This window comes from Pocillopora damicornis, chromosome 6 (genome assembly GCF_964200805.1).
Source record: "Pocillopora damicornis chromosome 6, jaPocDami1.2, whole genome shotgun sequence".
In the NCBI taxonomy this organism is placed as follows: Eukaryota; Metazoa; Cnidaria; class Anthozoa; order Scleractinia; family Pocilloporidae; genus Pocillopora; species Pocillopora damicornis.
Genome location: NC_142675.1, coordinates 6,327,952 through 6,353,090, shown reverse-complemented (window position 1 = coordinate 6,353,090; position 25,139 = coordinate 6,327,952). Strand labels below are relative to the sequence as shown.

The window sequence follows — 25,139 nt, the reverse complement described above, 5'->3', positions numbered from 1 at the left end:
GAACTTAATAGGTAACCGTCACCTGAGGGGAACATATCTTTGCTTAACTTGCCCTCAGTTTGGTGTAAATATGTTATTGTCGTTGTTGTTGTTTTGTTTGTCTGTTCTCTTTCTGTTTCACTTTTTTTGCTACCCGGGCTTGGTTCATTCGAAGGCCATTGTCCTTCTTGATTATATTTCCGCAACCTTGCATTACTGCGTTTGCCCATCTTCTCTCCTTTCAGTTTTTTTCCTTATCCTAGCACGTTTGGAACCTGGTAAACAATTTAATAATCTTCAAATTTTGATCTTCATTATACAGCTACAGGAATTCATCATGCGGAAATTAAACTGATTACTCCCAGAAACAAAGAAAAAAACTATTGACTCTGAATGATCTGAATGAATGATCAAGTTACTTAGCTATTACGCCATCGACTGTTAATCACGCGGCTAATCAAACAATCAAATGTCAATAAACGGATTAAATATCAATCAAGCAAACACTTACCATTTGTTGTTCAAACGTCAGCTATCTGATGGCGTAAGACAATAAACAAAACAGACAAAAGGGAAAATATGAGAGAAGAGAGAGAAATAGGATTCATATCTTGTGATGAATTAATTACAATCGCTTTTTCTTTTTTAAGTCTCAAAGCAATTAGATTTTCGGGGCCACTCGTGGGAAGGAGAAAAAAGCACTAGGACAGCGAGGGTTAGTTTGCTGCCTCTTCCTGTGGCGCGAGTCGCGCTTGAACATTTCGTTAGTTATTGTTTGATAGCTGTAATTCGAGCATGTCTGGACGGATCCTTGAACAGGAAAACGAGTTGCCCTACTTGAACAGATCGCTTTCCAAGGAAGTTGTCGAAGAAAAAATCGAATATTTCTTAAAGGGCGCCGAAAGGGAAAGATTCACAGAGTTATACGCTTCCCGTTTTTGAGGTAGTTAGTTGAAGCTGGGTGTTCTAAGTAGAGTGGTGAAGATGACGCAAGATTTTTCAGTTCGATTTCTGCACAAACTACCCATCTTAGAATTTGTCTCAAATTATTGATGTAAGGAAAGCGGTTTTTTTGACTCATTCGCAATATGTTTCTCTTTGCAGGGCCATTATTGAACCCCCCTGGCAAAGACTGCATCATTATTCAATTGGAAGATCATTTCAGGGTAAGTCTTAGATGCAAATATTTAATATGCATCTAAATTTAATTTCTACACGTATCGCACTCGAGCTCAACATCGATAAACTTTGTTATCGAATCGTTTACTTTAGCATGGATCTGTTTTGCGATTAGAGTGGCAGTCTTATTACGTAGCAGTTGATGTGTGCTCAGCGATGGCACAAGTTTTCGAAGATGAGTTGCGTTTTAGTTGAATGCGGAATTTTCTGGATGGGAAGAAGCCAATTTCTTGTACACAATCGAAACTGAAAGTGAAATCTTAGCATCTTTTAAGGAGTGTCAGAGTCACCCGGTTTCTCGCAAATGAAACCTTCTCCGGGAACTCATGTGTTTTCTGATGCCTGTTGAAATTACAATCTCTCGTGGTGTCTATTTTTGAGTTTCATAGTTTACAATGATTTTATGGCTACATGTCACAAATGCAATCAACCGAATCATAGTAAATTAATCCAAGTGAGCTGTGTCCTTTGCCGATCTTGGAGAAGTTATTTTAGCCAGTGTTTCCCAGCTTCTTGCATGAAGAGAGTTGGCAATTATTTTCTGTTTTCAGACATTTAATTGCAATGCAGTATATTCTTAGGATGGACAATCAAAAATTTGAAGATCAAACACAACTTTAATTTGCTTTGATGAAAGGCCAACGCTCAAAACCTTAGCTTTAGAAACTTTTTACGATAGCCAATTTGCATAATTTACATAATCAACTTAGTTTATTCAAGTGAGCTGTTTTCCTTTGCCGATTTTGGAGGAGTTATTTTCAAGAATTGTTTCTCTTAGGCTATTTACCTTTTGGTGACTAAGGGTTCTTTCTATCAAAACCCAGCTTGTTGCATGAGGAGAGTTGGTAATAATTTTCTGGTTTCAGACATTTAATTGCAATGCAGTATATTCTTAGGATGGACAATCAAACATTTGTGGATCAAACACAATTGTTATTTGCTCTGATGAAAGGCAAACACTCGAGACCCTAGCTTTAGAAACTTTTTACCGTGGTTCATTTACATAATTAACTCACTAGATAAAACCCAGTTAACAATAAAACTTGGAAAAATTCAGTTGAAGAATTTGCTTGAGTAGGCAAATTGAGCAAAATTATGTAAAGACAAATAATAATAATAATTCGAGTATTTCTGTAGCCCTATTACATAGAAATAATAACTAGCACTTCACAATGATTCACCTCTAAAACTATTCTACCACAATCTAAGTATATACCAACTAAGTATAGGAGACTTACAATAAAACAAATCAGATTAAATAATATTCATAAAAACTTAAATAGTATAAAATTTCTGCTCTAAAATGTTTTAAGAAACACCTGACCAGAAAGGCAGGTTGATTACATACGAAAATTGTCAATGATGGGATAGCACGTAATTCAGCACACAAACTATTCCACAAACATGGTGCAGCAGTATGAAAGGATCTAACACCAAGCGTACAAAGTAATTTCTCTTTAGGTGGCTCCAGTAACAAGGTGCCATCAGATCTAGGATTGTAAGAGGACTTCAGCTTAACACTAATTTAATCACTAATATACAGTGGCGCTAATCCATGAATTGCCTCAAAAGCTAAAACTAACATAAACATACTAAACTAATCCAAAGAAGCTAAATGACTCCTATATGGTGAGTTTGATTACTGATGTATGAACCCTTTTACTCTCACAAGTGATTAACATGTAACTTCTCCCTTTAATATCCATACATTATTCAGCAAACAGGTAACAAGAATACTCACACTTAAGAGGTAGAGTTTGTTATCTTGATCAAACTAATTTATAAGGAAATGTGTAGCAGTTAGAAGAGAGAATTACCGGTAACAATCAGATCTTGGGAATTAAAGGCTTAGTGAATTGAACAAAATGGAAATCATTTATTGGATTGTGTGCAACTGAGTTGGGTTTTCAACCAAGGTCAACTGAATCTTCTTCTGGGTTCTTGATTACTGAAATAATTGAAATAAACCAAATTTGAATCAAGATAAAAATAAATGCAATTGAACAGTAATTTTACTTTGTCTGCCATTTCTTTGGGCATGGTTGCAAACCCATTTAACTCTCATGAGTGATCACTGAAGCATTCTTCCTTACAGTATCAATACAATATTAAGCAGACAAGTGAGGGAAGTAAAGAAATATATCAGTCAGGGGATTATTAGAGATCCAATATCAAATTCTCCAATGTAACATCATGAGAATTGTATAACAGAGAGTAAGAAGAATAACCAATGAGATCCTGGGAGTGTAAGGGTTGATTAATGATATAAAAGGAAATGTCTCACTACCACAGTTCCTTTCATTTGCTTTGATAAGTTTCACCGATGGAATTCTGAATTTTTTTAAGAGAAAAATATTGATTATAAATCTTGTTTATAATAAAAGACATGACATTTTTTAAAAAGCTGTTTTGGCAGATCTTCGGTCATCTTCAGTTTTGATTTATACAAAGTACAAAGCTGAATTTAGAATGTATAACAAAATGCTGATTAAACAAAACAAACAACAGTAACAGAGCAATGTATGAAATTACAAGGAAGGTTTTAAATTCACATGACAAAGTTGATGATGAAGTGTAGGTTGCTCCTATTGAATGTGAACAGCTTCTTCGTTTTTCCGTTGGAAAGTTGTGGAAGTGTGATCTAAGATGTTAAAAAACTCATTAGAACATAGGGTGCAACATTGTTGAGAATTCTGTAAATGTCTGAAAATGTGAGAGGTCCTGTCACTGGCCAAGTGCTCATACATACGTGTGGATAAATGCCGAGAGGTTTTGTCAACAAAGCAAGCATTACAGCCCGCAAATAAAAACTTGTAAACCACACGTGTGGAGCCTACAAGGGAATAAGGCCTTTCACACCAAATATGTTATGTATTTTAAAAGATGAAAAAAAACCAACTTAATATCTATGTTAGTAAAATAATGCTCAGCAAAGTGGCAAACCCTTTTTTTGCGTGATAACAGGAAAAGGGACAATGTGAGGTTATTTGAAATAAGAGGTTGGCATAGTGTCTGAAACCAAAACTGTGCATTGCACTCATTACAGGTCAGTGTGAGATACCGATTGACAACCCTTTATTGATGGATGGGCTGGAAAAAGATTATTTTTAAGGATTTCATTAGGTCTCTTGATGTCTTCGTGGAAACCCAAGCATTGTGTTGTTGATCTTGTAGGCTCTATCAAAAAGAGTGCAAATGAGACTCAGGTTATAAGAGTAAGGTATAAAGCTAAAATAATTAGTCAACAAGCAAGTGAAGATTTCCTTACTGTAAAACACTTGTGACAGGAAAATAGATCTCATTGTTGATTAGAACATCTAGGAATAGTATTTTATGATCTATTTATTTTTCTATAGTGAATCTAATGTTGGGGTGCCTGATGTTTATGTGATTGAAAAATAATAGTGCATCATTTACCGATGAAATAAACAAAATGTGTCATCAACATAACGGCTGTAAAATGATATCTCTGAGCCTTGAAATTTTCCAACCATAACTTTTCATAATTTCCCATTAATAGATTAGCAAGAACAGGAACGAGAGCAGAGCCCATAGCTACACCATCTATCTAGTTGTAGAAAGACCCTTTAAATAAGAAATGGGTCTGAGCGGTAGCTAGGGAGAAAATGCATTCCTCAAGAGGTATATTTGTCAAAAGAAGATGACAGAAGAGCTGTCAAAAAATGTTTTTTAAAAATGTCATATATTTTCTCAAATTTGTGACATATCTGCTGCTATCTAGACCTTTTGGCAAAATCTTGTCTACTAATATATTCACAACGTTTTCATCTTTAAATCAGCTACATATAGTAAGCTGCTTCTGTAAAGCCTCGCTATCTCAGAGTAATTCATACTTGACAACTGATGCTCTTAACTCTACAATTTGCGAACCACCATCTCACAGCTGCTGACCAGCATCTTATTCTGGCAAAAAATTGAAACATTTTGAAAAAAATGTGTGTACCATAAAACAAACTTGAATGTTGAAAAGGGAAAAAGAGCACATGCCCACATCCATAGATCTTCCAAAATCTTGAGCTGTTGACAAAAGAATGCTGGAGACATGTTAATTTTTCATGATAAATTCTGGTACAGAAAGTCTCAAACCTAATGACCGACTAAACCTCCTCACCTCAACCTTTCACTTTGAAATAGTTGCGTAAGTCCCATGCTGGTAATCATGTCACCACGAATCAGAATCACTAGGTTTCTCGCAAATGAAAGCTTCTCTGGGAACTCATGTGTTTTCTTATGCCTGTTAAAATTGCAATTTCTGATGGTGTCTATTTTTGAGCTTCATAGTTTCGAATGATTTTATGGCTTCATGTCACAAATTTAATCAGCCGAACCATAGTAAATTAATTCAAGTGAGCTATTTTCCTCTGCCGATCTTGGAGAAGTTATTTTTAGCAATTGTTTTTCTCATTCTTTTATGTTTTGGTGACAAAAACATTTGTTCTTTGTATTAAACCCAGCTTCTTGCATGAAGAGAGTTGGCAATATTTTCTGTTTTCAGACATTTAAGTGCTATGTAGTATATTCTTAGGATGGACAATCAAACATTTGTAGGTCAAACACAATTTTCATTCGCTTTGATGAAAGGCTGAAACTCAAAACCTTAGCTTTAGAAACTTTTTACGATAGCCAATTTACATAATCAATTTGGCTGATAAAACTTAATTAACAATTAAACTTAGACAAATTTACTCCAAGAATTTGCTTGGGTTGGCGAATCGAGTAAAGTTATGGAAACACAGATTGATCCTTAGGACGCCAAACGACTCCTATAAAGTGAGTTTGATTACTAATATATATAGTGATCCATTTACTTCCACAAGTAATTAAAATATAACTTCTCTTTTTAATATCCATACATTATCCAGCAAACAGGTAATGAGAATACTCGTGATATCACACAAAATTCTCAAAACTTGCTCTTTAGGAAATGTTTAGTAGCTGGAAGAGAGATTTAACGATTAGGTCTTGGGAATTAAAGGCTAGTTAAGTCAAATGAACAAAATGGAAATCATCTATTGGATTGTGTGTGACTGAGTTTGGTATTCAACCAAGGTCAACCAAAACTTTCTCCGGGTTCTTGATCACAGAAATAATCAAACCAAACCAAATTTGAACCATGATAAAAATAAATGCAATTAAACAGTAATTTGACTTTATCTGCCATTTCATTTGGCGTAGTTGCAAACCTTTTAACTCCCATGAGTGATCACAGAATAATTTTTTTTTTCTGACAGCATCAATTCAATATTAAGCAGGCAAGTGAGCAAAGTAAAGAAATATATCAGTCAGGGGATTATTGGTGATCCAATACCAAATTCTCCAAAGCAACATTATGAGAATTATATAGGAGACCGTAAGAAGAATTATTAAATAGATCTTGGGAGAGTTAAAGGGTTAATTAATAATATAATAACAGCAAATTTCTCTCTATAGTACAATTTCTTTAATTTGTTTTGATAACTTTCATCAATGGAGTTGTAATTGTTTTCTAAGAAAGATATTGATAATAAATCTTGTTTACTAATATATTCAAAACAATTTCATCTTTAAAACAGCCACATATTGAAAGTTTCTTCTGTGCAGCCAAGCAATCACAGAGAAATGCATATTTGTCAACTGTTGCTCTTTTACTCTACAATTTATCAACCATCATCTCACAGCGGCTGACAAGCGTCTCATCCTGGCAAAAAATGAATTAAAACATTTTTATAAAAATGTTTGTAGCATAAAACAAACTAGAATCTCGATAGGGAAGAAGAGCGCATGTCCATATCCATAGATCTACCAAAACTTTGAGCTGTGGAAAAAAGAATGCTGGGGACATGTTAATTTTGCATTATAAATTCTGGTAGAGGAGATACAAAACTCAACCTAATAACTGAGTAACCCACCACACCCCATCCTCTAACTTTGAGACAGTTGTGTAAGTCTCATGCTTGTAATCATGTAACCACAATGTAACAGGTCCCATGAAGGTAGACATGCCACTGTAGTGTGTGTGCCATATAAGTAGTCATGTCACCACAGTGTAGGTACCATCATGATAGTCATGTCTTCACTGTGTAGGTACCATGTTTGTAGTTATGTCACCTCAGTGTAGGTACCATAATGCTAGTCATGTCACCACAGTGAACGTACCATAATGGCTGTCATGTCATCACAGTGAAGGTACTATGTTAGTCAGCATGTCAGACAGTGTAGGTACCACAATGGAAGTGAATTCATCACAGTATAGGCACCATGTTAGTAGTTGTGTCACCTTAGTGTAGGTGAAATGATGGTAGTCATTTCACCAGTGTAGGTATCATGATGGTAGTCATGTCACCACAGTGTACATACCACAATGGTAGTCAAATCATCACTGTGCAGGTACCACGTTGGAAGTCATGTCACCATAGCATATAGGTACCACAATGGTAGTTAAGTCATCATAGTGTAAGTACGATGTTACTAGTCATGTAACCTCAGTGTAAGTGCCATTATGGTGGTCATGTCACCACAGCATACTTACCACATTGGTGGACAGGTCATCACAGTGTATGTACCACAATGGTAGTCAACTCATCGCAATGAAGGTACCATGATAATTGTCATGTCACCACAGTGTAAGTACCACAGTTTTAGTCAAGTCATCACAGTGAAGGTGCCATCATGATGGAAGTCATGTTACTATCGTCTAGGTACCACAATGGTAGTCAATTCATCACAGTGCAGGTACTATCTTTCAAGTCATCACAGTTCAGCTTCTATGTTTCAAGTCTTGTTATAACAGTTTAGGTACCATGTTAATAGTCGCTTTGCCACAGTGTAGGTACCATGTTAGAAGTCGTGTCACCATGGTGTAGGTACTATGTTTGTAGTCATGTCACCACAGTGTAGGTACCACAATGGTAGTCATGTCACCACTGTGTAGGTACCACAATGGAAGTCAAGTCATCACAGTGAAGGTAACATGTCAGTAGTCACGTCAGACAGTGTAGGCACCACAATGGAAGTGAAGTTATCACATTGTAGGTACCATGTTAGTAGTCAAGTCACCACAGTTTACAAACCATGTAAGTGGTCATGTCACCACAGAGTAGATACCATGGCGGTGGTCATGTCTCCATGGCGTAGGTACCACAATGGTAATTATGTCACCACAGTGTAGGTACTCTAATAGAATTCAAGTCATCACATCTTATGTATCATGATGGAAGTCAAGTTATCACAGTGTAGGTGCCATGATGGTAGTCATGTCGGCACAGTATAGGTATTACAGTGGTAGCCAAGTCATAACAGTGTAGATAGCACAATGGTAGTCATGTCCCCACATTGTATGTACCACAGTGGTAGTCAAATTATTACAATGTAGGTACCATGACGGTAGGCATGTCACCACAATGTAGGTAATACCATAGTAGTCATTTCCTTGCAGTGTAGGTACCACAATGGATGTGAAGTAATTACAGTGTAGATACCCCAATGGCAGCCAAGTTATGGCAGTGTTGGTACTATGATGGCAGTCATGTCACCACAATCTAGGTACCACCTTTTTATTCGTGCACCTGTAGTGTGGGTAGCGTAATAATAGTCGTGTCAGCACAGTGTAAGTACCACAATGGTAGTCGAGTCATCACAGAGTAGTTACCATGTTAATTGTCATGTCTCCACAGTGTAAGTACCACATTGGTATTCAAGTCATCACAGTGTAGGTACCATGATGGTAGTCATGTAACCACAATGTAGGTACCACTATGGTAGTTATGTCACCATAGTCTAGGTACCACAATGGTAGTCAAGTTATTACAGTGTTGTTACCATGATTGAGGTCAAGTTAACTCAGTAAGAGTACCATACTAGAAGTTGTTTCACAACAGTTTATGTACCATGATAGTGGTTATGTCACCACAGTTTTGTTACCATGGCAGTAGTCATGTCACCACAGATTAATTGCCATGGTGGCATAGTTACCAAAATGGTAGTCGTGTATTTACGGTGTAGGTATTACTATGGTAGTCCTGTCATCACAGTATAGGTACCATGATGGTATTCATGTAACCAAAGTGTAGGTACCACTATAGTAGTCATGTCATCATATTCTAGGCACCACAATGGTAGTCAAACTATCATAGTGTTGGTATCATGATAGAGGTCAAGTTAGCACAGTTAGGGTACCATTGTAGTCGTTTCACAACAGTTTATGTACCATGTTAGAAATCGTGTCACCATAGTGTTGTAAGCTATCACAGTGTAGGTATCATGATGGTGGTCAAGTTTTCACAGTGTAGCTACCATGTTAGTGGTTATATCACCACAGTTTAGTTACCATGGCAGTAGTCTTGTCTCTAAAGTGTAGGTACAACTATGGTAGTCATGTGATCACCGTGTAGGTACCACATCGGTATTCAAGTCATCACAGTGTAGGTACCATGATGATAGTCATGTCACCACAGTGTAGGTACCACTTTGGTAGTCATGTCACTATAGTCAAGGTACCACAATGGTAGTCAAGTTATCACAGTGTTGGTATCATGATGGAGATCAAGTTAACACAGTAAGGGTACCATAGTAGTCGTTTCACCACAGTTTATGTACCATGTTAGTAGTCGTTTCACCACAGTTTACATACCAGACAAGTAGTCATATCACCACATTGTAGGTACCATGGTGGTCATGTCTCCATAGTGTAGGTACCATAATGGTAATCATGTCACCACAGTCTAGGTATTATAATGAAATTCAAGTCATCACATTTTAGGTACCATGATGGAAGTCATGTCACCACAGTGTAGGTATTACATTGGTAATCAAGTCCTTAAAGTGTAGATAGAACAATGGTAGTCATGTCCCCACAGTGTAGGTACCACAATGGTGGACAAATTATCACAGTGTAGTTACCATGATAGTAGACATGTCACCACAATGTAGGTACTATCATAGTTGTAATGTCCCTGCAATGTAGGTACCACAATGGTGATCAAGTTATCACAGTGTAGGCTCCATGTCAGTCCACAGTTTAGTTAACAAAGCAGTAGTCTTGTCACCACAGTGTAGGTACCATGGTTGCAGTTATGTCACCTAACTGTAGCTACCACAATGGTAGTCTTGTCTCCACAATGTCGATACAATGATGGTGGTTATGTCATCACTTTGTAGGGACAACTATGGAAGTCAAGTTATCACAGTATAGGTACCATGTTAGTAATTATATCACCACAGTGTAGTTACTATGTCAGTAGTCATGTCACCAAAGTGTAGGCACCATGGTGGCAGTCATGTCACCATAGTGTTTGTACCACAATTGTAGTCATGTCACCACAGTGTACTTACTACGATGGAGGTCCAGTTATCACAGTGCAGGTACCATGATGGTAGTCATATCATCTGAGTGAAGGTACCACAATGGTTGTCAAGTCATCACGGTGTAGATTTCAGAATGGTAGTTATGTCACCACAGTGTAGGTACAAAAAATGGTTGTCAAGTCATCACAGTGTAAGTATCATGATGGTAGTCATGTCACCACAATGTAGGCACCACCATGGTAGTTACGTCTCCGCAATGTAGTTACCACAATGGTTGGCAAGTCATTACAGTGTAGATACCACAATGGTAGTCAAGTCATCACAGTGTAGGTACCGTGATAATAGTCATGTCACCACAATCTAGGTACAACCATTATAGTCAAGTTTCCGCAGTGTAGGTACCTGATGGTAGTCATGTCACCACAGTATAGGTACACTATGGTAGTTAAGTCTCCATAGTGTAGGTATGTTAGTGGTATTCATGTCATAATGGAAGTCCAGTTATCACAGTTTAGGTACTATGTTAGCGCCTATGTCAGCACAATTTAGTACCATGTAAGTAGTCATGTCACCAGAGTGTAATTACCACAATGGAAGTCAAGTTATCACAGTGTAGGTATCATGATGGTAGTCATGTCACCAGAGTGTAGATACCACAATGGTAGTCATGTCACCACTTTTTAGGTACCACAACGGTAGTCCAGTGATCACAGCGTAGGTGTCACCACAATTTAGGTACCACCGTGGTAGTCACCTTTCCGCAGTGTAGTTACCACAATGGTGGGCAAGTCATAACAGTGTAGGTACCATGCCACCACAGTGTAGATCCTAATCCGGTAGTCATACCAACACAGTGTAGATCCCAACCTGGTAGTCATGCAACCATTACTGTAGCTCTGCTGGCGGTAATATCACCACAGTGGTAGTCTTGCCACCTTAGTGTTGATCCCGTGCTGACAGTCATGTCACCATTGTGTGGGTCTAATGTTGTTGTTGTCATATCACAGCAGAGAGGATTCCAAGCTGGTAGTCATATCACTACAGTATAGGTCTATACTGGTAGTCAAATCTCCAAATTGTACATTTATATTGGTTGTCATGTCACCACAGTGTTGATAAACTTATTTTTAACTAAATGTGGAATTTATGAAAGTTGCTCGGTTCATTAGGGGAAACACTTGACGACAGACGTGCATTAGTGCTTTTAAGGTTGCTGTTTAGATTTTAGCTGTTGTTGGATTTGTTCACAGCTATATTACATGGTAGTCAAAGGTATGGCACTTGCATTAGTGCTGCTGAGATGATGAGTTCTGACATAATTTGCTACCAGAGCTGCTTGATAGTGCTGATTATGCTACTTCCAGTATTAATAACAATATTTCGAGCAAGTTGACGTTACTGATGGTCGTGGTATTATTGATTTTGTGGTTAGTTACACTTTTCCACATACGTTACATACCATCTTCAGCCTGCCTGTCCAGCTGCCCGCCCATCTGCTTGCAAGTCCTCCTTTTTGCTCAAAATGAAAGGAAACATATGCCAGTGAATTGCTATCCTTTCAACATTCCAGTTGTGCTTATCTCCGATGCTTCTGTGTGCAGACCGTTATGAGTCAACTGGAATAAAACTTATCATGTTTATTTTACTCAAAAGGAAAGGAAACATAAGCCAGCGAATTTCTGCCCTTTAACATTCCAGCTGTGTTTATCGTCAATACTTTTGTGTGCAGTCTGTTATGAGTCAACAGGAATATAACTTATCATGTTTGTTTTACGGTCAAGAAAATTTCATCAATTAAAAATCCTATTAAAATCCCCAAATCTAGCTCATTTGTTTCTATTTTAGTGATGGTCATGATGTAATCTACTGGGTCGCATTCATACATACCTACTCACTAACTTACCTACCTGCCTGACTGGCTGTCTGTTTGCTGGGAAATCTTCTCATGCACTCGAGAGGAAAGGAAATATTTGTCGTGAATTGATTTTCTTTTCGTGTTTTGTCTCTGGTACTTTTGCATGCAGTTTGCTCGGGGTGAACTGAATTATAGCTATCCATGAGCGTATTCAGATCATACTTATTTGATTACAATTCCATAAAAATCCCAAAACTAGTTATTGCTTTTTAGTTTTGTTTATAGTTTGCACTGTGAAATTTGGAAGACAACTATTGACAGGTTCTAATGAGATCAAACGTCTCTCTTTAAAGTCCTTTCAGGATGTCCAAAATATAGTCCCTTCGTTGGTGATAGGGACTTCAAAAGATAAGACACCCATGATGATTACCAACATTTTCTATTCTCAGTCTTTAGGTCTCAAAAGCCTTCTTTTAAGAGTGGTATTTACAAATTTTTCCTCATATTTATTTCCATGCTCGACAGAAACTTCCTTGGTGAGGTTATTTTCATGGCTGCGGCCCTCTCGTCATTTGCCTCTTCAAAAGAGACAACCAACTATGCCAGGCTGTGCCGTCTTCTGGTGGATGTTGGATCTCAAGTACTGCGATCCACTTTTGACAAAATACATCCACCAGCGACTCTACACACAGTTTTGGGAAGTACCTCTGTGCACTACCGTAAATTGCAATCACTGTACAAAGGGAAGAAGAAAGTGCTGAATCCTACTCAATGGGGGAAGCTTTATCCTGCTCATTCGCCCGTGTCATCCGCAACCTTTGACATCACACTCCAAACAGTGCTGCTTAGAAATATCTGTGGTTTGAGCCCTCCTGCCACTGGTTGGGATCATCTTCCCCCAGCTGCTAACACAAGCATTGCGGATGACATCGCCAGAGTGAAGTATTACAGGAACACTGTATACGGCCATGCCTCTAAAGCCTCTGTGGATGACTTTAGCTTCAGTACTTATTGGAAGGAAATACGAGAAGCTCTGGTGAGACTGGGAGGAGCCCAATTTCAAGTTGATATCGACAAACTTGAGTACGACTGCATGGATCCAGATATCGAGGAGCATTATCGTGAACTGATGAAACAATGGAAGAAAGACGACGATAGCATCAAGAACAAACTTGAAGAGATGGAAGGTAAGATGATATGTTTCAGTACCTTTTACAAGAAGCAGGTTCCTAGAATGTGGACTTTCTTATATGCACAAGAAGGGCAGCCTGTTAGGATGTCATCGGGTGTTTGTTGATAAATGCATCTTTGTTGGTACCTTAAAAATGGGACACTTGCGTCAATAAGATTTGTACCTTAAAAACACGACACTTCCGTTACTAAGATATGTGCATTAAAAACTCAACCCTTACGTTACTGATATGTGTACACAAAAAAACGCATTTGCGTTACTAAGATGCCTACCTTAAAAACTCGAAAGTGTAATGTAATCTGGCTGATGAACTTCAACATTCCTTTGAAATTTTCAGCGAACATTAAAGACTCTATGGGGAAGTTCATAATGCCTTTAGAAAACGAAATGAAAGAGATGAACGAAAAGCTTGGTTGCCTTATGGCCTCAGTAGAGAATAGCACGGAAAAAGGTTAGTGGTTGGAGACACTTTTACAGGAAGAGAAAATTGGACCATAACTTAAACTTTCTCACGGGCTCATTGAGCTGAACTTGTAGTTCTTGCTTAAGGCTTGCCTCAGTGCATCACTTTTGCACGATTCATTAAGGTAATTTGGTCGAGCAGAGTCCAATTAGGTCTGTAATCATACGAGTGATTGACAATATGGGACGACCGCGAAGCGGTCGTCTGATTTTCTTAATCGCGAGTCTGATTACAGACAAAATTGAACGACTCGAAGTCCTGTTACCAATTAATCAACACTAGTACAAAATTTGAGAGAGAAACTAGACATCGGTTTTACGTTTTTTTAAAAGAAGTAACAGTTGACTCGGCGAAATGCGAGACAACAGCGCGCGCGCATGACGCGTTAGTCCACCTACACAGATATGATGCGTTAACTCTCCCTTATCCGTCCTTAGCTACACTGTCCAAATGCAAGCATGACGTGTGCACTTTCCTATTAGTGCTTAAATCGGGCTGGTGATAACCAATCACGTTCGAGAGCTTTGTCATAGTTTTGATTATTGGATCATTAACTTATAAGCGTTGAATGTGGTCGCACCTCATCACAAAGCCAAAGTAAGAGTGAAAAACAAGAAAGAATGATATTTCTATTCACAACAATAGAATACCAGGTCATATTAGACTTCCCCATCTGGTTTCCTCCCTGACTGTTAACTTTCCCCGACAGGACGCGTACACAACTTTTTAAATTTAAGACGAAGTCTTGTTTGTGGCAGAATAGCCAAACGCCTCATGTAAATCAATATTTTCAACGCTCCATAGCTGAGAACAGATTTTCTATTTTCCTAGGTAAAAGAAAAGGTCACTCGAAAAATCGCATGTTTTTGGCAACCACCAATTTAAAGTTTACATTAAACCGAGTTATTTTGAATGCTAATTTGCTGAGTTGTGACGTCAAACTGTCCAAGATTTTTGTTGCCCTCCGTGTTTCGATTGTTTATCTTTTGATCGTAGTCATGGCGGCTCATAAACCGTATCGTTCCTCGCCAAAACGAGCTCAAAATCTGGAAGGAAACAGCTACGGAGATGGTGAAATTAGTAACCTACTTGAAACTACCGATAGGTGTTCTTGTGGCTTATGCCAAGGGCTGCTAATCCCGAGAGAGTCAAAAACAAACTGAGCGGAGGATACAAATACATTTACGAATGATAGTTGGCTATAGCGAGTAAATACTTTTAACGGAAAGTGGCGTCTTTTTGCCTGAGTTAAGAGTTGGAAATTACACATGTAAGAGATTAGCTGAAACAAACTAGATTTGTATTTATATATCTCAATAAATTGTGTCCCTATGTTTATTTTGCTACTTCCTGGCGAAATGAAGGGGTTTCGTGCATTTCCGATCAAGAATTCTCGTCCCGTGTTTAAATCGAGCGGTGCTGACAACAACTGGAATGCAGGAAGAGAGATTGCTGCCACTGATAGCGGAGAAGCCCGTTTTACATATTGTAGCTTCCATTCCGTGCCAACATCCAGGACATTGGCCATGTGCTTTGTCGAAAAAGAACTAGTCGCCGTGTTTGTATTGTGCCAACCAAAATTGTTGAGTTGTGGTCATTCTAAACTCGAAACAGCCGTTAAGTTTTATCGTATTTCGTGTGTATTGCAATTTCGCTCGCTAAAGGTGTAATTTCTTTTCGATGAAAACCTGTCTTATTGCCTAATTGGATGTTTACTCGGCTTGATTACTGGAACATTAGTGGAATTTTCTTTGGAATACCTGTAAATAATTGGTTGAGTTTTCGCTTTCAAGTCTTATGCTTATGCGGTTCTGTGAACTGCGTAATATATGCGTTTTCCCTAAGCGCCAGAAAAGAGGGTCGCTAATCCCATTTATGAATTTATCACTCTATCTAAGAGCTAGCGAGAGATACAATTTTAACTAAACAAGGGAAAACTCAAGCGGCAGTAGTACCAAAAACCTTTGCATTGATTTCCAAGGGGAAGAAGGAAGACACAATTTCCCAGAATATGTCCAGCTTTCAACAACTACGTACCACCACCAGTCATTAAGAAATGTGGCAAATTACCAACACAGTGCACCAATACATATTTATTTCATTTTAGCCTTCATTTCCTTTCAGGACTTTTTAACCTTATAGGGAAATCAAAAAGCTGTAGTATTGGACTCAAGAGGGAAAAATCAGTTAAAGATATTTTTTGTTCTTCTGTCTCGGCTATATGGTTTAAAATGATTCTTAGTTTTAGTGGTATAGCATTGTGGCCAGGAAACATTCAGTTTCCTCAAAATATAGTCACTCAATAAATGATCATGTTTTCTGTTGTTACATGACTAGAAATACATCATGATGCAATACAGAGAGAGTTACACTTTCCCTTCAACTAAACTAGAGACTTTTTCCATGTTTTCACTTGTTACCATTAACTATGGGTAAACTCTTTTTTGTGACTAGTATTGAGAATGACTGAATCATGTGTATTAGGACAGTTGGCACTAGAAGCATGCCAAGAAATGAAAAAAAGAATAGCATTAGCTCCATTGCAAAGCGTTAATCAAATGTTAAACAATGTCTTGATCATTAAATACCTCAGACTATTCTGTCAGTGTAAGGCCGCACTATAATTACACTTCCTTATTCAAGTTATGTATGTGGAAATAGGTGTGCATAACTATGATATCTACTATGCAGTTTTCAGGAAGTTATCTTTAACTGCAAGCGTTTCCAGCTTGAATGGATGATTATACAACTGATGCTTATTTTTTTAAAATTGGATTCACTGATTCAATAAACAATCTATACTGTCCACTAATTCTATTCATTGAATAATATTAAACAAAGTAAGTATAATGAAGTGTTACTGGGAAAATAAGCAAAATATCACGGCTTATTTCAAAAGATCGTCTAGATTTATTTTTTAATATTTATTTTCAACAGATGCAAAACAATAGTAACCTCAAGAGTAACCAATTGAGTTTAATATTGCAACAGCATGTGTTACATACTCTCATTGCACCTTTCTTCCTGGGTTTACATTTTGGCACAACATTAATAAGTTAGCCTATGGTGATTCAATAACGATAGAGTATATTCAAGTACATCACCACCGGCCATACTTGTTTATCGAAAAACAAAAAGGTGCTTTCATTCTTTTTACTTTGCAAGACTGCAATAAACAATTCTTAAATTATTTTAGCATCCGAAGGCTACATTATATAAATACTAATTATATAAATAACTTACCCACATTACACAACCAGCCAATTTATGTACTGAATCACAGCCAAGTATATTTCACCAATTGTGGCAACCTTAACCCTTTGTAACCTAACATAAGTATGCAAATTCTCTGTTCTACTCTCCACAAACTTCCAAAGATGCTGACAAGAAGAAGTTATTTCACAATCAAGAACTTCTTTAGTTAGTGATCATTTCCTTTCTTCGTTTGACTTTAACATTTGATTCCGGAATGATATTTTAAGGAGAGATGCTGGTCTCTCTTAGGGGTCAAAAGGTTAAAAGCAGTAAAATTCCCATCTGCTTCCGCAAACTCTTTTGGAATAGTTGTAGTGAAACAGGATGGAATAATTTTCTTTCCTTCCAAACTTTCCCTTACTCAACCAGAGCTACTCTTGATAAGCAGCATGGCGATAGGGGCTGGCGATAGAATTGGTAATATTTTGTTTATATGATGATACAGATAAAAGAAGTTTGGAACTTAATTTTATGCTTGAAAAAACAGGCAAAAACAAATTAAATGAATAAAAAAGTTGTAATTAAAATGTTTGAAGAACAGAACAACTTCATTCACTTGAGTGTACATTTTCATTAGATCAAAAAATAAAACAATGTATTTAGGATCCAAACAGCTTCAGAGTGATGGCAGAGAAATGTGAGTAAAATCATGTCACTAATGAGCAAGTATAGTACATGATGTATCCTGGAGTAAATACAACCAGAATCTTATCACGTTGCTCGTACCAATTCTGCATTGGTGAAGGCATTGGTGATCTACAGTCGTGGAAGCCCACTATCGCAGTTGATAACAACGTTCGATTTAAGCACATGGGTACTCCGTCTCTAAGATGCACGAAATCCTTGCATTTTGCCCAGCAACAAAATAATCATAGAAACAAAGTACACTGAGATAAACACAAATCTAGTTAATTTCAGTTAGTCTCTTACTTGTGTAATTTCCAACACTTACCTCAAGCGAAAAGACACCACTTGCCGTTAAAAGTATTCACTCGTTATGGCCGACCATCATTCGTTAATGTATTTGTATCCAGGTTTAGATATATGAAAATTCACATATTTGCACTGCGGTGGAAAGATGAAATTAGAAGATCCTCGCAGCTAAGAACACTATTGAAACTAGTAGTTGTAAGTAGGACCTGAAAACAATTTCAGGCGCGTACGGGATTTGAACCCATGACCTCTGCGATACCGGTGCAGCGCTCTACCAATTGAGCTAACAAGCCAACTGGGAGCTGGTCAATGAATTGGGTACAAATAAACATCCGAGTGAATGAAGATTTAGATATATGAAAATTCACATATTCATTGGCTTGTTAGCTCAATTGGTAGAGCGCTGCACCGGTATCGCAGAGGTCATGGGTTCAAATCCCGTACGGGCCTGAAATTGTTTTCAGGTCCTACTTACAACTACTAGTTTCAGTAGTTTTCTTAGCTGCGAGGATCTTCTAATTTCATCTTTCCACCGCAGTGCAAATATGTGAATTTTCATATATCTAAATCTTCATTCACTCGGATGTTTATTTGTACCCAATTCATTGACTAGCTTCCAGTTGGCTTGTTAGCTCAATTGGTAGAGCGCTGCACCGGTATCGCAGAGGTCATGGGTTCAAATCCCGTACGGGCCTGAAATTGTTTTCAGGTCCTACTTACAACTACTAGTTTCAGTAGTGTTCTTAGCTACGAGGATCTTCTAATTTCATCTTTCCACCGCAGTGCAAATATGTGAATTTTCATATATCTAAATCTTCATTCACTCGGATGTTTATTTGTTCCCAATTCATTGACCAGCTCCCAGTTGGCTTGTTAGCTCAATTGGTAGAGCGCTGCACCAGTATCGCAGAGGTCATGGGTTCAAATCCCGTACGGGCCTGAAATTGTTTTCAGGTCCTACTTACAACTACTAGTTTCAGTAGTGTTCTTAGCTGCGAGGATCTTCTAATTTCATCGTATTTGTATCCTTCGTCTTGTTTTTCAAATTTGCCTGTCTTTGACAGCGGATGCATTCTCTCGCCGTTGGCAGGACTTGGCATAAGCCGCAAGGACACCTATCCGAAAACCATGATATGATTGGACTGTTTTTAATTTTTTTTTTACTAAATTTAAATTCATATGGTTCTGAATGACAAGTTTGAAAGGATTTCTGATCCGCAGAGGAAAGATTCTCTGCTTAGTTTGTTTTGTGACGGGAAAATTAAGTGATTTTCCGTGTGCGTTTGGAACTTGTTTATTCGTTTTGTCAAAATTTGGCCGTTTCCAATACGTGCGAGCTCTTTCGTTGTAATGTTTTAAAAAAGATGAAGCTAACAGTCAGTTCTTTCAACTACCAACTTGTACGCATCGCTTTGTACTCACCGCCTTTGTGCGCCTGAACATCGGTCCTTTGCGGTCTGATTGGACATTGTTAAGTTAACATTCGTTGCAGCGACCTTTTCTCGTAACTTACTTCTCAGGGAAGTTGTCAGTTGAACTTGTGTCCGTAAATTAGTTCTTTTCGTTAGTTAAATTGCTGTGTATTTTAATTATGTTTTGTACAGTATATTTACGAGTTTACCAGTGTCACCTTGATTTAATTCAGGTGCTTTTGATCCAACTGAGTTAATCGATGGAATTCGCCAACTGTACAAGAATCGCGAGGGATGGCTTTCACCGTTTCCTTGGTGTGAACAGTTTCAGTTTTTTCTCGGTGATATTTTTACAAGGCTCAAAGTGGTCAGAAGAAAGAAAACTAGAGGAGACGTCACGAACAAGATCATTACCATGTCGTCTCTCTTGGAACCACATGAAGAGTGTTCAGAACCTAAAACAGTGCTAATTGAAGGAAAACCTGGAATAGGTAAAACAACCTACTGTAAAAAGTATGTTTATGACTGGGCTGCAAAAATGCAGAACCCTCATGATTGCGTCACAAACATAAAAGTAGTGTTGTTCCTTAAATGTCGTGATATCAAATCCGGTATTTGGGAAGCCATTGATGATCAGCTTCTGCCCCGAGATATCGACGAAGACGTCAAACAGCAATTCTTTCAATTTATTCGTGCCAATCAATCCAGCATTTTATTGATATTAGATGGACTGGATGAGTTACCTTCTAGTAAGGTGCCGATAATTTCAGAAATACTTGACGGAAGAGTGCTTCCAAAATGTAAGGTGGTGGCAACAGCACGACACGAAGCTGGAGTAAAGGTAAGAAAATTCTGTGACACTTTGCTTGAGGTCGAAGGTTTTACTGAAGCACAAGCCAGAAAATTTATCGCCAAGTACTTCAAGGAAAAGTCGGAGTTAGCTGAAAAGCTCTCGGCACGAATATCACGCGATGGAAACCTTAGAGAAATGTGTGGCAATCCATTGAACACGGCCTTGCTTTGCCTTTTATGTGAAGAATTCGGTGGTTACCTTCCGAGAAAAAGAACTAAGCTGTACTTGAATATAATTGAATGTATCTTGAGAAGATATAGGAAAAAGACAGAACTACCAGATACGAAAGAAGATCTTACAAACCTTTACAAACCGCAGTTGAAAACCCTTGGATTAATAGCGTTAAATGGTTTGATTCAAGACAAGTTGGATTTTGAGGAAAATGAATCAGGAAAGCATGCCAGTGACTTAGTTGCCTTCGGATTTCTGTCGGTTCATCCCGAAGGTAGCAAAGTTAGGCCGAGTCTGCATTATGAATTTTTACACAAAAGTTTTCAAGAATTCTTCGCAGCATTCTACATCTGTTGTGAGATTCAAGATAAACGAATTACACCTGAAGAATTTGTTTCAGATAACAGATATTTCTTTCAGCTGGAACAGGTGCTGTTGTTCTCGTGCGGCATTTTAGCAGAACAGTCCGATCAAAAAGCTGTAGCTCTTGTCTCGAGTTTAGGAAACTGGATTAAGTACCGATGGGGCAATGACGGTTGGTGTATGAAATTGCTATTGGAGGCCATCAACGAATGTAGAAGAAAGAGAGATGATTTTCACCTACAGTTAGCAAGAAATTTTGGTTACAATTTGAACGAGAGCTGTCTTTCTCTCACAGACCGGTTCTCAGGTGAACATTGTTTAAGTGACGCTAGTGCTCTATCTATTGCTGAGGTAATTAAAGTTAACAAGACTCTGACTAATTTGCATTTGTGTGGAAATCAGATTAGTGATGCCGGTGCTACATTTATTGCTGAGGCAATCAAAGTCAACAAGACTCTCACTAGTGTGGATCTGTCTGAAAATAGTATTAGTGATGCCGGTGCTACATCTATTGCTGAGGCAATTAAAGTCAACAAGACTCTCAACTGTTTGAATTTATCTCGCTGTGGTATAAGTGATGCTGGTGCTACATCTGTTGCCGAGACAATGAAAGTCAACAAGACTCTCACTGATGTGGATCTATCTCACAATAGTATTAGTGATGCTGGTGCTACATCTATTGCTGAGGCAATCAAAGTCAACAAGACTCTCAACTATTTGAATTTATCTCGCTGTGGTATAAGTGATGCTGGTGCCACATCTGTTGCCGAGACAATGAAAGTCAACAAGACTCTGACCGAGTTGTGTTTGTGTGGAAATCAGATAAGTGATGCCGGTGCTACATCTATTGCTGAGGCAATCAAAGTCAACAAGACTCTCAACTATTTGCATTTGTCTCGCTGTGGTATAAGTGATGCTGGTGCTACATCTATTGCTGAGGCAATCAAAGTCAACGAGACTTTGATCTTTTTAAATTTTTCTTTCAATGGTTTAAGTGATACAAGTGCTACATCTATTGCTGATGCAGTACAAATCCACAAGACTCTCACTACTTTGGCTTTAGCTTGCAATGGTATAAGTGATGCCGGTGCTACATCTATTGCTGAGGCAATCAAAGTCAGCAAGACTCTCACCTTTTTGGATTTGTCTTCCAATGGTATAAGTGATGCCGGTGCTACATCTGTTGCTGAGGCAATCAAAGTCAACAAGACTCTGACCTATTTGGGGTTGCGCGGTAATCGGATTAGTGATGTCGTTGCTACATCTATTGATGAGGCAATCAAAGTCAATGAGACTCTGACCAATTTGAATTTGTCTGGGAATCAGATTAGTGATACCAGGAACAAATCTATTGCTGAGGCGATCAAAGTCAACAATACTCATACCTTCAGTACAGCTCAGCCAACGCACACGCGAAAGCTTCGCGCGTTTTTCGCGTTTTGCGCAAAAATAAAAAAACGCGTTTCATAGCACGTGTCGTAAGCGCGTTTTTTCTATTGTTATCCAACGCAGGCAACTTGCTTTGTTCTACATTGTTTCGGAAAACAAAGGTTTTCTGTCTCAAAATGCCGCCGCCGAAGCATCAACTCAACATTTGCGTATCTCAACGTAGAGGATCTAATGGCTGCCGTTTCTAAGAAACGTTGATACGATTCGTCATGATGCTAAGGGTATTTGGTAAAAATAAGTCTTTGAGAGTGTTTAAGATGTGAATAATTAACTTGAGTCCGGCCTGTGATCGTGACAACAAATGTCCCGAGAATATGAAATCACTATGAAAGATGGGACTTGATCGAGGAGTTGGCTATATCGACTGGCGCCCGTACGTCTTGATTACTTTCCTTTGGCGCTAAAACATTTATCAGTTTTTGTTTAAAGAACTCTATTGTTTCCTATTATTAATTTCACGTTTGAGTGCCTTCGGCGCGAGATTTTTGTGTTGCGGAGAACTTAAGTGGGCAACTCAACCAAGTTTTTGAATGCGTGACTTGTAATCAAAGACATCATCTCTTGATCACTGTTTACTCTTCGATTATTAGTTCTTTAACCAAAAGAAACTGGAGGAAAGAAATGCTTAAATTGAATGCTGTTCAAAATATTACTAAAGTTAAAGCTATTAAGGTAACAAAAAATACACGGACTTGTCTAAATATTTCGCTGATCGAGCTTACGCGAACGCAGATATGTGTTAAGGGCCTTTCGGACCGGATCGAGTCACGGACCTGATCACGGATCGGATCACGGACCGGATCACTGATTGGATCACGGATCGGATCACGGATCGGATCATGTCAACTGAAATTAGAAACTTTGCGCGACAAGCCAGAATATAAAAGATATACTCCACCGGGAGTATCTTTTTGCCCAATAGCCCCTTATAGTCACTTTCACCGCTGGGTCTATAAACGAAGGCAAGCGAGAGGTAAGTATCATTTCATGGGTCAGTTTAGAAAAACGCGACACAATCCACAGTTGCTTTTTAACGTTGGAAGCCATAGTTCGCAAACTGATCAACCTATATAAGTGCTCCACATCGCAAGGTCAAAGTCTTGAACGTTATTCAAGACGCGTGACCTCTTACGGATCCCTACGATATTTCAGCGATGAGAAGTCATTTCACTGACAGTTGGTTTTTCACGCATTTCTCTCAATAGGATTTGCGTTTCGCGGCTGTTCGAGATCAGGAGGCGCTTAATTGCCGCTCAGATCGAAGACAAACCGGAAATTCCGAAAACCCGTCGTATTTTTGACGGCAGCGCTACGCAACACTCCTCGACACAGCCTTGAAATTGACTACATGGAGTTTTGGGGCAAAAAATCTTTGAAATGGGACAGCGCTCCATTTTGTCACGCAGACTCTATTTTGGCTTAATTTTTTCACATACACTTTTTTTTAACTCTTAAATTTTTTTTGTAAACGATGTGATCGTTTTATTTTTTAAAACCCTTTTTTTTATTTTGAACTGTGATCCGATCCGTGAAGTTCTCGGGAAAAAAAAATTCCAGGGGGGACCTACGCTCAATTATGTCACGCAGACTTTATTCTGGCTTGTTATGCAGAATTTCTATTTTATTTAGCATGATCCGATTCGTGATCCGATCCGGTCCGATCCAGATTTTGTCGACGCCGCAATCGCGCCAAAGTAGCTTATGTTGAAATGCAGATGTTGAGCGCGAAGGCCGAGCATCCGGATATTGAGTTTGAATGTCCGAAAGAGACTTTTTTTTTCTATTGTTTTTTATCTCATTACGTCAATAAATTAAGTGAATTTGAAGTCTTTTTGTCGCGCGGTGTTTGGGAATCATTAATTAATCCCGTTTGTGTTTCGTAACCTGAGTTAAATTATGATACCATCCATACCCATTCTATAGATAAGGAACACATTCCTATCTTCATCTCGAAATTTGAACAGCTTCTTACGGTGGTAAGCACGGTTTTAACAGTCATCGATGTGAAGCCTGTGATTTTTTAGGTCGAAACTCCCAGAAGTACTACTTAAAGAAGAACTTCTGTTTCGCTCCGCTCGTATATCACTATAAAATCATTTGACTCCCACACAAATTCCCATGCACGCTACCCTGTTAACGAAAGTACCAGTCGCTGGCAGTGTTGACACTGAATACAAATGTTACGCGCGACATTTCATAAGGGCGGTTTCGCTTTGTGCGTAATTTTTTTTCGCGCTTATCGTTATGTGAAGATGATAGTCGTGACAATTTTAACAGACGCCCGTTCTTGTTGACTTGAGTTAATCGACAGGAGTCGAGCAAGGCGCCGTGTTGACGGTGCGTGGAGTTATGTTCAATTTTGTCAGTAATAAATCACTCAACATTTAAGATTAAGGGAAAATGGTCTCGCTTATTCGTACTTTTACATTCACAATTCAGATTCAAGTATATGGAACGAATAAAATTGTTTGAACAGTAGCGAATTTGTTTTTAGGCTTGACGTTAACCGCAAACGGCAGAATGGAATCTGGTTTTCTCCTCTTATTCTAAGAAACTAAAATCATCCCTGTGAAACATTAGGAAATATATCCTGTTCCAGGAAACTGCAAATAATTTCACTTAACTTTACAGACGAATGAATGTAAACGATTCAAGTTTTGCTGCTAGTCACTGGCCGTAAACTTTTACGACTACGACTTAATTGAACTTGATATTTCCTAATCTTGTTCGCT

At 38.3% G+C, this 25,139-nt stretch overlaps 1 protein-coding gene across 1 annotated transcript; it reads left to right on the top strand.

Moving 5' to 3' along the window:
- The first annotated feature begins 784 nt into the window (after positions 1 to 784).
- On the top strand, positions 785 to 24,233 carry LOC149043652 (uncharacterized). The gene is made up of 5 exons (XM_089210098.1): positions 785 to 922; positions 1,084 to 1,145; positions 12,842 to 13,503; positions 13,846 to 13,959; positions 19,805 to 24,233. The coding sequence occupies exons 3-5, from the start codon at positions 12,867 to 12,869 to the stop codon at positions 22,426 to 22,428; spliced, it is 3,375 nt and encodes a 1,124-aa protein (XP_089066224.1). The 5' UTR covers positions 785 to 922; positions 1,084 to 1,145; positions 12,842 to 12,866; the 3' UTR covers positions 22,429 to 24,233.
- Positions 24,234 to 25,139: the final 906 nt, after the last annotated feature.